General features: G+C 39.6%; 2 protein-coding genes across 4 annotated transcripts in view; one reads left to right on the plus strand and one right to left on the minus strand.

The window, feature by feature from the left end:
* LOC121891678 (protein NLRC3-like) overlaps positions 1-15,354 on the minus strand; it is a 1,105,688-nt gene that overhangs the window by 745,079 nt on the left and 345,255 nt on the right. The window lies entirely within an intron of this gene.
* The window catches only part of LOC121891674 (NLR family CARD domain-containing protein 3-like), a 111,523-nt gene that overhangs the window by 47,949 nt on the left and 48,220 nt on the right, over positions 1-15,354 (plus strand). Inside the window, exon 11 of one of the 3 annotated variants that reach the window (XM_042404195.1) lies at positions 6-2,417. The exons of the other annotated variants lie outside the window; for them this stretch is intronic. Within the exon in view, the coding sequence (XP_042260129.1) occupies positions 6-556 (551 nt within the window). The 3' untranslated portion in view covers positions 557-2,417. Of the gene's footprint in view, positions 1-5; positions 2,418-15,354 lie in introns of those variants that run through there. 3 annotated transcript variants of the gene reach the window in all.

Genomic DNA, 15,354 nt, shown 5'->3' on the forward strand with positions numbered 1-15,354 from the left:
ATCAGATTTCTGTCAACTCACATTGGATCCAAACACAGTAAACAGAAAACTCAAACTGTCTGACAACAACAGGAAGGTGACACCTGTGGAGGAGGATCAGTCATATCCTGATCATCCAGACAGATTTGATCACTGGCCTCAGCTTCTGTGTAGAAATGATCTGACTGGTCGCTGTTACTGGGAGGTTGAGTGTAGAGGAAATGTTTTTATATCAGTGAGTTACAGAGGAATCAGCAGGAGAGGAAACGGTAATGACTCCTGGTTTGGAGCGAATGATCAGTCCTGGAGTCTGAACTGCTCTGATGGTGGTTACACTGTTTGGCACAATAACAGTGGAACATCCATCCTTTCCTCCCCCTCCTCCTCCTCCTTCTCTGTCTCTAACAGAGTAGCAGTGTATGTGGACTGTCCTGCTGGCACTCTGTCCTTCTACAGAGTCTCCTCTGACACACTGATCCACCTCCACACCATCAACACCACATTCACCCAGCCTCTGTGTGCTGGGTTTGGGCTCTGGTTTGGCAGGTCTGGTTTAATATCTCTGTGTTCTCTGTAGGAGGGAGAGTCTCCTCCTGTTAGAGAAACTTTCTCAAGTTGTGTAGTCCCAACCTGATCTCTCACTGCTTGTAAATGCAGTTTCTAAACCAACATGGTTTCCACATGACTGACAGTTTGTTTGTCAGTCACATATAAACACATTTAAAAAGCTGTAAAAAAGAAGCTGATGTTCTCAGAGCAGATAGCTCAGTCTGTCAGAGGACTGTTCTAATAATAACCTGTACATTATTAATAGTTATATTGTTTATTCACACACAGTTTAGCGCAGGGTCAGTTTCTCATTTCTACAACCTTCACACAACTCAACTTTGAATGAAAAGTCACATTTTGATATAAATCATCAACATTAATATTTATATTTAGAAAATGTGCTTTGGACAAGAAGCAAGTGTTTTCTCCTCCAGGAAGAAAACAGTGAAACTTGTGAGATTTGTGGATATAGATAGCAAATGTGAATTTAGTAAAAATTAAGAAGAAACAACTAAACATCTATCTTATTAATGTCAGAACACATCAGCATTCTGGAACAGCATTTAGGACTATTGTGACACTCAAACCAATCATTCAGTGAAGCAGGAAGCCAAAGATGTAAAACTAAAACCTACTATGAAAAAACCACAGAGTTCACTTTATTCATTTTACTGGGAAAATTTCACACCCTTAAAGCCAAATTCTGGAGGTCTTGCCCATCGTTTGAACCTCTCAGGATTTAATTTAGGAAATATTTTGAGTCTATCAAAATTATAAACAGTAAGACATGTGCTCATACAGTTAGTAGCCTATGCTACAAGAATTTGTTAAAGAAAGTTGATTTTATTGCTGACCTTTATTGTTTAATATAATTGTCTTATATTTTTATTTATGTCTACTATTACTACATTTAGCCTATGCTGTTGCCATGGTGAATGTATCGTCTTATTGAGAGTGAAGTCATGTTGAGAGGGACCTGGCTGCAGACAAAATGGCAGACTCATATTTAACAGCTTTCATTGATTGTTGAAGCAGAGCTGCAGACACACAGATTTGCTTAAGTCACTTTTGGGGTATTTACATAGACTTACATTCATTTCCTGGAGACTAACCCTAACCATAACCTAACCTTAAACTAACTGTAAACTAACAGATTTTTAACCTGTTGGAGGTTTTTCAGTATTTTATCATTTTATTTTTATAAACTATATTCTGTTTATTTACTTTACTTTATAAAATATTTGTGTTATTTTATTTCTGTTTGTTTTACTCATCAATCTATTTGTGTTTAATCAGGAGGAGAAAAAGTACAATATGTTTAAGAAAATAAATAAAATAAAATAAAAGTGGAGAATAATTAAACGTTTACACACAAATAAACATGTTTTTTCTTTTTGTCGACAGAAATATGTTTTTGAGAATAAATATCTCTAATTTAGATTTGTTTCAGTTTTTGAAGAGTTTTATTAAACAATAAATGTATAAAATATAGTGGAGACAAATAAAAAGATCAAATAGTGATTTAAAAAAACTGCAACAGTTTAAAATGTGTCTCAGCTCTGCTTGTAGTTCCTGCTCGTGTCCACCAGGTGGCGTCATTTGAGCAGAAACAGCAGCTGATAGATGAAACTCACTCAGTGGACTTTGTTACTGTTTGAAGGTTCTTATGTGCCTTATTTCACATCATTTCATATCAATAAACTAACATCTACAGTTGTTCTAATATAAATAATGTCAGGAACTACAGGACACAAACACACACTGTTGTTTCTTTGCTTTTTATCAACATTTAATAATCGATCAAGCTGTTTGATTATGTGGCTCCTCTTGTTTCGCTCTTTGTTCTCTTCATTTATCAAACATTTCAATAAAGTTCTGAGAAAAAACAACAGCGAGTGACGTCATCACATTTCTGACCAGATCGATCACAACGTGTCAGTAAGTTGTGATGGATCGATCGATCAATCCTGGATGAGTTCTGACCTCAGATCATATGTGTTTCATGTTCAGGAAATGTTGATAATAAATCTATAAAACACACATTAGTGCTAAAATAATGCAGTAAATGTGTCATAATGTCAGTGTGAATATCTTATATATATTTATACTAATCTGTCTTCATTAACTGACAGCATGCAGTTTATCTTTTCACCAGCAGAGGGCGCCAAAGCTTCATCAATGAAGAGTAATACTCCACCTTTAATGCACATATTAGACACATTCCAAATGTACTGATCAATAATCAATCATTATTCCTCCAGTTATGATAAGTGAGTCACATGTGATAATAATGTATTTGTATGTCTTGTATTTTAGTTGTAACTTTAATGGGAAACAGCTGGACTTGATGGGAGTAAGTGTTGTTTTTGTTGCTTTACACCCCCCTGACATCGACTTATTTCCCCTGATAGGTCACTGAGAAATCCTTCTTTCCTCCGCTGACTTCCTGCTGTTCACATTATTCCCTTCATATTAAAATAATCAACTGAATAGTCAAATATGCTTTACTGATGTGACGCTCCAGGACTGAATATAGTGTAATGGTGTGTTCAGTCCAAACCAAAACCATCGGCACAGGTCAGAATATGTGAGCTGGGAACTTTCAGAAAGTGTCCACTGACGGGACTCTTCTTCTTCAACCTGTAAACACGTCTGGAAGGTCATCTTCACACTGAAACATGATCAGGTGACATTAGCAGCTCTGGTCTGAGGTTTAGCAGTTTTGGATGTTATTGATCAGTAAGTCTCAGGATCAGCTGACAGAAGAGACTCTTTGGGGGTTCAGTTCTGGGTTTGAAGGGCCTGAAATCTCAGTGTGTCTTGGGAGCTCAATTAACGGAGGATCTTTCAATCCCTTAAATGCACCTGTTTCATGAACTCCAGCTTTCAAACATTCAAACAGCAGCTGAGTGTTTGTTTGTTCATATGAGGAAGTTTCATGTCTTAGTCCAGTATATGACATTTGATCATCATGTTAAGCTAAGTCCAGTCCTGTTTTCTTCAGTGAAGAAATATCGCAAAAATAAGACCTATATTGCCCCCTACTGTTCTTGAACAATTAATCCACACATTCATTCTCTCCCAGTTAACCTACTGTAACTCCCTCTACACCTGCCTCAGTCAGTCTTTTCTAAAACGTTTACAGTTAATCCAAAATACAGCAGATAGACTTCTAACCAGAACTAGCCGTAGGTCCCACATTACCCCTGTTCTTGCGTCCCTCCATTGGCTTCCAGTAAAATTCAGAATACACTACAAATCCTGCTGATTACATATAAAGCACTCCATGACCTCACCCCTACCCACATTTCTGATATGATATCATATGAGGCCCGGACTGGTCACATCTATTCAGATCTGTAGGCATGCAGTGCCCCTCTCCCTTTCATCGCTTTTGACCTGATGGTAAGATCCGTGCCTGTCGTGACATCTGATTCGTCCAACGCACTTAACCTCCTGCATCAACATCATCGCCTCAAAACTTTCCACTGTGCACAACACACAGATATGCAGCGTTTTCCTGCCATTATAACACTTAGACGCAGCGACTAAGCTGAATGAACAGGAAAAAAACTATACTGAGAGTTTTCTACCACTGTTATTCCTTCCTCTCCTCTACTCCCTGTACTCCTGTCACTGACTGAGGGTGGAGCTCAGCCACATCCTCTCACATCATCATCATCATCCTCATCATCATCTGCTTTGCTCGCAGACTCTCATCCACCACCAGTATGTTTTATACAACCACAGCGCAAGTTGGGCTAATGGTGAAATGATACGAACAAGCTAACACAAAAGCTGTCTGTATGTAGCCGAACTGTTCAGTTTGTAACGCAGCGTTTTATTAAAACTAGTCAAACTCTTGTAAACTGAGCTATTGACTGAGACAAAGCAGCCCCTCCTCCCTCTACCAGCGGTACCTGCAGGCAGTGAATCACATCAGCAGAGGGAGGAGGAGGAGGAGGAAGGTTCATTCTCTCTAAACTTCACTCAGGAATATTATTTAGTTTACTATTACTACTAAATGTTAGATTCTTTCCAGTGAGATGTTATTGAGTTTGCATCGTGACATTACTGTTGCTGCTCTACAAACAATGTTTTGTTATATTTAAAATATAAATCAAATCTAATCCTGTTCTTAATGTATTCTTTTTTTAAATGATGATTTAAAAAAAAAAACTCAAGCCATTAGTGATGAAAAAGAGCTGATAATGAACTGGAGTGATAAGAGTATTGATAAGAAAGATAACATTCTGACCAAACCCGTCACAGTGCACCTGCATGAGGAAGTTTCATTTCTCAATCACACTTCGACATCTTAGCTTTACTCTGACTGAGACTCAGTCCAACCAGTCAGACTGCATAGTACACACACACACACTGATGAAGGAAGAAGAAAGAAAGAACTTCTGCTCTCAGAATTTGTCCTCTGCTCTTGGATTTTTTGTGCAACAACCCTGTCAAAATACCCCAACCAAGGGGTAAGCGCAAGCAGAGGCTATTTGAGTGCAAGGGACAATATTACAAAATTTGAACGTGAAATCAATAAATTATGCTCTCAAATTGATATACGACGCTCTTGAATAAAGATAGGGAAAAAGCTCCATATAAACACTGGAATATTTTTTTGTTTCATTTTTAAATCAATGTATGTACAGTAAGTACGTCTGTGTCCAGAGATCAGCACAGTGCAAATGGTCAGTGCAGGAACACACAGGTGACTGACAGTCTTGTTTTCCATCAGACATTGTTTTCCACAAATCTCGCTGCTGTGTTTGCACTTTGCTGTATTTCATCCAGCAGATGTGGAAGTTTTTTTGTTATTAACCATGTTTTCAAAGCAAAGTCTTTCTGGGTGAATGTATCTGTAGGTCGTATATGTCTCTGATTTTGGGGGGGGGGGAATCAGTCACAGGGGTCAGAGGTCAGATTATCTGCTGCTGAGTGTTCTCTGTTTAGGGCCAAATAACATCCCAGTTTGCTCTGGTTTGTGGTTGATTCTTTCCAATGTGTCAGATAGTTTGTTTGTTGGCTGAGGGGGCTTCTCTCAGGGTCTCTGTAGGTGGGGGCTTTGTTATGGAGCGTGTCAGGGTCACTTTCTTACAGGAGATTATAACATTTAAATGTTATAAAGGTTTTTATGATTAGAGGGTATCATCCTAATTCTGCTCTGTGTGTATTATCTGGAGTTCTCTGTTGGATTCAGAGAATGGATTTATAGAATTCTTCATGCAGAGTCTCAGTTTGGTGTTTCTCCTATTTTGTAAAATCTTGGTTGGGGAGTGGACCCCCCCAGATCTGCATCCATGAAGGGAAATAAGTTATATTACAAAGTCCAATATTTTAAGCCAGATTTGAATTGGGATGTTCAACTTGATGTTCCTTTTGATGTAAAAACACCTTCTTGCCTCTCAGGTCGTCATTCACAGAATTGTTGTCACTGGTCAATAATTAATTAAAGATGATCATCAGCACATTGAACAGAGTTTGTCCAGTTAGTAAGATGTAGTCTGTAGTAGTATGATGTAAGTAAATCACATGTGATAATATTAAAGCTAAAGATGTTTTACAGATTAATTGATCGGACTGGTTAGTTCATGTTAATGTTTGTCAGTGATTCATGAACTCCAGCTTTCAAACATTCAAACAGCAGCTGAGTGTTTGTGTTCAGATGAGGAAGTTTCATGTCTTAATCAGACTTCAGCATCTGAACTTTACTCTGACTGAGACTTGGTCCAACCAGTCAGACTGCATACTTTGATAATGAAGATATGACACACATACTGATGAAGGATGAGAAGCTGCGTCAGTTAAATTAATCTGATGAAAATGCAGCTTTAACTGAAGCACAAAGCTGCAACAAGACACAACAGACCTGCAGAGTGATGAAGTTCATGAGAAAAAGTTCAGTAAGTGGAGTGTGATTTCTCTACATTTAAGGGACATGGTTTTCTCTAGTTTGTGGGAAAGTCACTAATTATATCAGCTAGAGAAATTCATTGATTATGAATGTGTTATTGTTGGATGGAGTTTCTTTAAACCATGTGGTGGTTTTAAACAGTCGTCATTTCAAACAGAAATATCACCTTCTAAACTTGTAGTTTTTTGTGTCTGTGTGAGAAGAAACTCTGAAGAGTCCAAAAGTTAGATAGGTGTGAATTATTGATTTGAATTCTGACTCTGTGATGGAGATTATTTCCATCTGATCTGTGATGTGTTCTGTAACAGAAGATGAAGAGCAATTATTGATGAGAAGAAATAACTTTACAAATGTTATAAAAATATATTTTATTCCTGTCAGTTAAATGTCTTGAATCTCATGAATCTAAATGTAACATTCAGCTTCTCTTCACATGAACGTCATAATGAGTTATTTTTTCTAACAGCACACAGTTAAACACTAAGAAACCATCAATTCAACAATAAATATACAAATACATGAACAATAAATGAGTGACGAACATCCATAAAGTGTCATCATGTTGTGAGTCTTCCTACCTGTCCCTCCTCCTCTACAGGTGGAGCTCTGACTCGTTCCAGGAATCAGCTCACCTGTGGCAAACACTTTTCTGACAGACGTGGAGTGGAGAGTCTTTGTCTTCAGCAGTTTGGATGTTAACTGTAAGTTTGCTTTGTTTCATTGTTGAACTTTCTCTTTAGTAACTTCAGGGTTTGTTTCTTGCTGTATGATGTTTTTATTTCATCAGAAAGTTTGGAGAACTCTCATGTTGGAAGATAAATCTACAAGTTGGTAAATGATTGATTTACTGGAATCAAACAATATTAATGAACAGCTGATGATTATTTCCTTTCTTCAGCTCTCAGAAATCAAACTAAATCTACTTTTTTAAGATTGTTTCCAGCAGTGTAAAGTCCGACACTACAGTAAAGGCCTGCTACTGTTTCTTGTGAAAGCTTTAAAATATAATGTATTGATCCAGGGCTGGAGAACATCTCTTCATATTCACAGATGTTCCAGAAACTTAAAACATTTCAGGCTAGTCTTCCTCAGTGACATTTTTAATTTTTATATCTTTTAAGCATTTTGGGCATATATTTTCCATCATAGTTTTTGTAAATGAAATGAACTCTGTTTTAATGCAGTAAGACAGTGATGTTGTGTCTGATTGGTCAGTTTCTTTCCTTTTGTAATCAAAGCTCATCTGTAACAGAATTATCAGATATTCCGTGCCTGCAGGTCAGATCTTTTCAGATCAAGTAAAACCTGCTCAGTGTTTGTCATCAAAGTGTCCGAAGAGGCAGCAAAAGATCAGAGTGAGACATCACTGCTTCGCATCACTGACAGTATCAGGTTGCCATCATCACATTCAAAACATTTTATGTAAAATAATAGTGTTACTTACACAACAAACTGAATTTCAGACCAAATCTTAGAAAGAAAGAAATCCCATGAAAAGTAAATTATAATAATTTGGGCGACACTTTGAAACAGCTGATCTGCTTTTGCATCCTGCTCACTCTGATTTCTCTGTTAAAATGGAGGATCATTCATAATCATTAAAATAAACTGAAACTATTTACATGTTGTTTATTGGTGTTGAATTGACTGAATATTAATGAAACTGAGTCAGCGTGAGTCAGTGAATGTAAATCCTCCTCCATGCATCATGTGTGCTGCTCTTCACTTCACTGCAGCTTCATGACGCCATCTAGTGGACTGATAGTAGAAATACAGCAGCTGATGGCAGCTTTCTCTGCGTCACACTGCTGTCTGGCTGCATTCACACTGATATATAACAGAAAATAACAGCCAATCACAGGAGGAGCAGCTGATATTTAGGATTTGACAGGAGAAATGATGTAAAGGATGATTTGTGTTTCCTCTTCAGATGAAGGTAGAAAGTGTGTGTGACTGATGTGGATGTGACTTCAACAGCATGGATCAGTGTGAGGACAGAGAGGAGGGAGTCCCTCCCTCTAAAAGCTCTCTGTGTGGAGAACATGACAGCCAGACCAAAGCTCAGAGGTGAGATGAGGATCTCTAACTGTCCATCACTGTTCTCCACCATCATTATTCACACTCAAAGCTCTGTGTGTGTTTTGTAGAAGCCCAAAGCTACAAAGATCAGACTTTGCTGGATTTGAACCTGAAACTGAACTTGAACCTGAACCCAGCTGTGCGTCCTTGAAGAGTGATTGGTCAAATAATCGCTCCATTAATTTAAAAGGACAATCTCCTGCTGCAAAGAGGTGAGCTGTAACTAAAATTTTTAAATGTAATTGACTCAGTTTTAAATGTTTTTATTAAAGGTTTTTATCAAAAATCTCTTTTCAAAGTGAATCACAATTTATGAGAAAAGCAGCTGCAAAATGAAACATTTTTGGCTGCAATAATCACAAAAAAAAAATGCTTGGAGGGATGTGTTGGTAATTGAACCTGAACCCAGCTGTGTCCTTCAAGAGCAACCGGTCAAAAAAATTTGATATTCATTTTAAACTACAACATTCACTCGATAAAAAGTAGGTTGCTCTCAGTATTAAAATCAGGTTATTGGACAATATCAGGTAAAATCTAAATAAAAGGATAAATAGTTCTGTGATCCAAAAACAAACACACCCAGAAACTTTTTTGACTATACTGTATTAAAATGATTCTGCCCCCAAAATCTCTCTCTTGATTATAACTCAGTTCCTGTACTCTCATTAAAAGTTGGTAGTTTCCTTCTCAGAGACCAGCAGCTGTGGTCAGCTTGGGTTCTTGTCAGTTTCAGACACTGTTAATATTAGTCACTGGCAGGATGAGCTAAAGGAAGCAGTGTGTTAACCACATCAAACAACTGCAGGAGAACCATTAGTATCACTAACAGGAAGGGCTGTCAACAGAAATGCCTGCAGAACATGGAAAATTATCCAGACAGCTGCTCAACAGCAGAGCATGTTTACTAAAGGCCAAACAAAATATGTTATTTACAATTATTCATTTGGCAGACGCTTTTGTCCAAAGCAACATCCAAATGAGGTACAATCCAAGGCAGCAGATCAAGGAGAAGCCTTAGAGAATAAGAACCCAAGCATTCATTTACCACAAGCTGAGATTTAAGGAGTTCATGCATCTGCGTCCCTGGCTGAGTGTTAGCTTCACCCCTCCAGGTGCTGCACACTGCATTGAATATAGCTCTACTCATACAGTTAATCATGTTTAAGTTTAACAGTTAATTCATATAAAACTACCTGGATACTACTGTGTTGTCTTCAGTATCAGTGTTGTCTGGGTGCTGAGCAGAATTTATCTTGTGTTTCTCTCAGGAGGAAGCTGGACAAACCTGAACCCAGCTGTGTGTTCATGAACAGTGATCGGTCTATGGGTCGTCTTTATAACTTCAAAGATGGACGCCACTCTGATGATTACAGGTGAGGATTTCAAACTGATAACAAAAATGAAAATGATGTGTTTTTATCAGAGCTCCTGTTTTTAAACCTTTACTGACCCAGATGAACTTCTCTGAGCAGCATTCACATTCACACAGTCAAACACATTCATACTGGGAGCTGCCCAGTACAACCAGTCTGATACAACAGTGGCTCTGGCTGCCTTGCTCCAGGGCACTTCAGCAGTGTGCAGTGAGGGAGGAAGAGCTTCATGAAGGGTTGGAGAGAGCTGGTGGGACTAATCCACACTGACTCTGAGCTGAAAGCTACAAACAGACAGCTGTTGATTCTAAGTGGGATCAGCAGGTCCAGTAAAGCTTTACCACTCCAGAGAGTCATCTGATTCTATGTTCACATCCAAATATCACAAGATCGCTTGTGTTTGTCTCTATGTGGACAGACATAATGTGAACTCATTCTTCATGATTCCTCCACAGAGTGGACCAGGAGAGCTCAGAGGTTCCCAGTGGTCAGTCTGCCCAGCAGCATCAAACAGACCTGGACTCCATATTTATGGTCTGTACATGTACAACAACTACTTTTACATCTATTCTGTTCACAATCATCTCCATGCTGCACTTTGTAGACCAGTGGATTGTCAGTCTGTCCAACATGGATCTGATGTTTGTTTCATGATTTTAGTTTTATTGTGTCATTCATATAGTATTCTGTTCCAGCTGCTGGAGGAGAACATCGTCACTTTTGTGAGGAACGAGCTGAAGAAGATGCAGAAGGTTGTGAGTTCAGATTACCCAGAATGCTTAGAGAGTCAGAGGGAGGATGAGGAGGTGTTGGACGGTGAAGAGGAAGAGCAGAGGAGGAGCAGCAGAGACGCATTTCTGAAGATCACACTGAACTTCCTGAGGAGAATGAAGCAGGAGGATTTGGCTTACCTTCTGCAGAACAGTAAGAGGATTTCTATAAGGATTTAACATGCTGGATAAATGAGACATTTTCTGATGTATTACAAGATGGAGGAACATATGCCAGTAAGCACACAAAAACATCACTGTGATGTATTGCCGATGTAATCAAAATGCGTCAGGAGATGAGAAGCTGCCAGCTAGGCAGAGGTAGAGGGCCTGACATATTCTTTCAGAGACTTCCAAACTGTTGTATCTGTAGTGCAGGAGTAGGATATTCCACATTGTATGGGAGAAGAAACATTAAACTGTAACAAACAAACCGAAAAAAGTTCCACTCCGGGCAATTATTAAAGGCCCCATTTTATGGGCTGTGGGAAAACATACCACAACAGCTAAACGTTTTTCCTTTGTGAATGCCTGAATGTTGTTAAAACAAAATTTTAAACTGTTGCTGGGCATGGGGGGCATGCCTCTTGGGTCGACGACAAAGGCTGTAGCAGAGGTCCAGATAAGTTAGCAGCTGGCATAGAGGGACCTGGAGGAGGAAAGGCTAAGGATCCGTCTGTGGGCACAGTTTGAGGCTGAAATTGCTAATGAGGAGGGAAACCTGGAAAAGGATACAACGTATTACTAGATCAAATCAAAGCAGCCTGAAATAATTTTAAGTGGAAAACAGCAGTGATGATATAAGCTGGAGTTGAAGACAAATTAATGAAATTAATATACCGCTTTTACCCCCACCATGATTGTACCAACCAAACATCAAACACATACACTATCATCAATTTTCTCACCACTGAAATGCTGTTCTTTTAATTGATTAGGTAGTTTTACTGAGTTTCTTGAGCAGCTTCTCTCCTCGACTGAAAGTAGGATGGCCTTAGTATAGCGACTGTCATTCAGACACTGCTCCCTCAAAGTTAACCAACTAACAGTACCTGGTTTACCAAACCATCAGTATCTTCAAAATAACAAAGTGATTAGCGATGAACCCAGAAACACACAACAGTTACATTTCCAATCATGACAAACAATGACAAGGTATAAAATATATAAACAGAAATGACTTGTAATCACATAATTAAGTGTGTTTGCAGATGAGAGATTTTACCACATGATACAGGGATCTGGCAAGTGGAGTTTTATTTTAGGGTCTGCCTGAAGAAGTCTGCCAGAGAAACAGAACCTGATGTTCTAGCATCAGCAATCGAAGCTGCTCCATCAGCCCTCTGGACAGACAAAAAAAGTACTTAACAGTACTGTCACAAACTGGGCCATACGGTCATGACAAAGAAGGGAGATGCACACAACAAAGCCAATTAATAACCAATTTATTTAGAAAACAAGTGACTTAAAGAGAAAAACCTAACCTAACAATGGCATGTGTAGTCAGTGAGATCAGTAGTGTAGGTGAGTGCATGAGTGGAACAGTGTATGGATGTAGTGTTGTATGGTGCAAAAAAGTAAATCAAAATGTCAACCCAAAAGGTGTCTCAGGGAGGAGAGCACACCAGCAACTGCACTCCAAGAAGGTTTTTGAAGAGGCACTGGCACACAGAGCCCCAGGTGTTGCCAGTGTTCCTGATGACGCTGCCACACCCACCTCCAGTACCTGCAGAAACAAAGAGCAGCCACACAAATTGAAGCCACAGGCAGACTGGGCAGAGAGGGTCGTAACAGTACTAAGAGTACTTCACATTAAATACTCTATTTCACAATAAAAGAGCAGCAAAAACAATGACCAAAAAGACTTAAAAATAAACATTTTGTCTAAAGAATAGCTGACCTTAGTGGAGGGTTTGGCAACCTCTCTGGACCTCCTCAGCCGTGACAAGTGCTAAAACTCACACATCAGTGAATAATGACATAAAATTGAATACAGGAAAATGTATTTCCATGGCATATTTCAGACATGTGAATGAAATGTGTGAGTGAATTTTATAGTCAACTTACCTCTTGCAGTTTCTGTATGGTTGCCTGTCTTCTTTGGTCCAGCAGACTCTTCTCCTTCCCATCTGCATACACACAAACACACATACCCCAAACATTAAAGCAAAATATATAATATAAGCACTAACAGCTTGTACTGAAAATCTAATATGGCCCAATTCATTAAAAAAAACACAGGATAATAACTTTTCCAGAAACCTTCATAAAACCATAGGCTAACAACATTAACTCTGTATCAAATAAGCAAAAAAATTATTAAATATGCAATCCACAGATCACAGTAGAGTTAGAAACCATCCTATATACACACGTTGCAAAATGCAACCCAAACATTTTTTTGCTTCAAAATGCCTGTGGATCAACTGGATCAACGTAGCGATCTTGTGCAGACCTTGCAGCGACATATATGTGCTTACTGGGATGTTCATATATGCATTCCTTTGGGGAATTAAACTAACATATTTTCTTTATTAATTAATAAATTAAATGTTATTTCTTGTGTGTTCTTTCAGACGCTCCTCCAGGGTGTCAGCATAAACTCAAGTCTAACCTCAAGAAGAAATTCCAGTGTGTGTTTGAGGGGACTGTTAAAGCTGGAAACCCAACCCTTCTGAATCAGATCTTCACAGAGCTCTACATCACAGAAGGAGGGACTGCAGAGGTCAATGATGAACATGAGGTCAGACAGATTGAAACAGCATCCAGGAAACCATACAGACCAGAAACAACAATCAGACATGAAGACATCTTTAAAGTCCCAGCTGGAAGAGATGAACCAGTCAGAACAGTGATGACAAAGGGAGTGGCTGGCATTGGAAAAACAGTCTTAACACAGAAGTTCACTCTGGACTGGGCTGAAGAAAAAGTCAATCAGGACATACACTTCACATTTCCATTCACCTTCAGAGAGCTGAATGTGCTGAAAGACCAAAAGTACAGCTTGGTGGAACTTGTTCATCACTTCTTTAATGAAACCAAAGAAGCTGGAATCTGCAGGTTTGAAGAGTTCCAGGTTGTGTTCATCTTTGATGGTCTGGATGAGTGTCGACTTCCTCTGGACTTCCACAACAACGAGACCCTGACTGATGTTTCAGAGTCCACCTCAGTGGATGTGCTGCTGACAAACCTCATCAGGGGAAAACTGCTTCCCTCTGCTCGCCTCTGGATAACCACACGACCTGCAGCAGCCAATCAGATCCCTCCTGAGTGTGTCGATATGGTGACAGAGGTCAGAGGGTTCACTGACCCACAGAAGGAGCAGTACTTCAGGAAGAGATTCAGAGATGAGAAGCAGGCCAGCACAATCATCTCCCACATCAAGATGTCACGAAGCCTCCACATCATGTGCCACATGCCAGTCTTCTGCTGGATCACTGCCACGGTTCTGGAGGATGTACTGAAAAGCAGAGAGACAAAAGAGCTGCCCAAGACCCTGACTGAGATGTACATCCACTTCCTGGTGGTTCAGGTCAAACTGAAGAATGTCAAATTTGATGGACAAGCTGACACAGAACCGCACTGGAGTCCAGAGAACAGGAAGATGATTGAGTCTCTGGGAAAACTGGCTTTTGAGCAGCTGCAAAAAGGCAACTTGATCTTCTATGAATCAGACCTGACAGAGTGTGGCATTGATATCAGAGCAGCCACAGTGTACTCAGGAGTGCTCACACAGGTCTTTAAAGAGGAGAAAGGGCTCTACCAGGACAAGGTGTTCTGCTTCGTCCATCTGAGTGTTCAGGAATTTCTGGCTGCTCTTCATGTCCATCTGACATTCATCAACTCTGGAATCAATCTGCTGGAAGAAGAACAAACAACATCCCAGAAGTCTGAAACTAAACAAGAATCTGTAATGACACAGCTCTACCAGAGTGCTGTGGATGAGGCCTTACAGAGTCCAAATGGACACCTGGACTTGTTCCTCCGCTTCCTACTGGGTCTTTCACTGCAGACCAATCAGATTCTCCTACGAGACCTGTTGACACAGACAGTAAGTAGCTCACAAACCAATCAGGAAACAATCGAGTACATCAAGAAGAAGATCAGTGAGAATCTGTCTGCAGAGAGAAGCATCAATCTGTTCCACTGTCTGAATGAACTGAATGATGGTTCTCTAGTGGAGGATATCCAACAGACCCTGAGATCAGGAAGTCTCTCTACAGATAAACTGTCTCCTGCTCAGTGGTCAGCTCTGATCTTCATCATACTGTCATCAGAGAAAGATCTGGACGTGTTTGACCTTAAGAAATACTGCGCTTCAGAGGAGGCTCTTCTGAGGCTGCTGCCAGTGGTCAAAGTCTCCAACAAAGCTCTGTACGTACACAGATAGTCAGACTTATTCATCATTACTTTAATACTCTATCTTTTCAACAGGAGAGAAAAATTAATAATTTCTTAGCTGTTTTTTCCTTTATATTTCCTCTCCAGTCTGAGTGGCTGTAACCTTTCGGAGAGAAGCTGTGAGGCTTTGTCCTCAGTTCTCAGCTCCCAGTCCTCTAGTCTGAGAGAGTTGGACATGAGTAACAACAACCTGCAGGATTCAGGAGTGAAGCTGCTGTCTACAGGACTGGAGAGTCCACACTGTACACTGGAAACTCTCAGGTCAGGATTCATCAACCTGTTC

This window comes from Thunnus maccoyii, chromosome 24, assembly GCF_910596095.1.
Source record: "Thunnus maccoyii chromosome 24, fThuMac1.1, whole genome shotgun sequence".
Taxonomy (NCBI): domain Eukaryota; kingdom Metazoa; phylum Chordata; class Actinopteri; order Scombriformes; family Scombridae; genus Thunnus; species Thunnus maccoyii.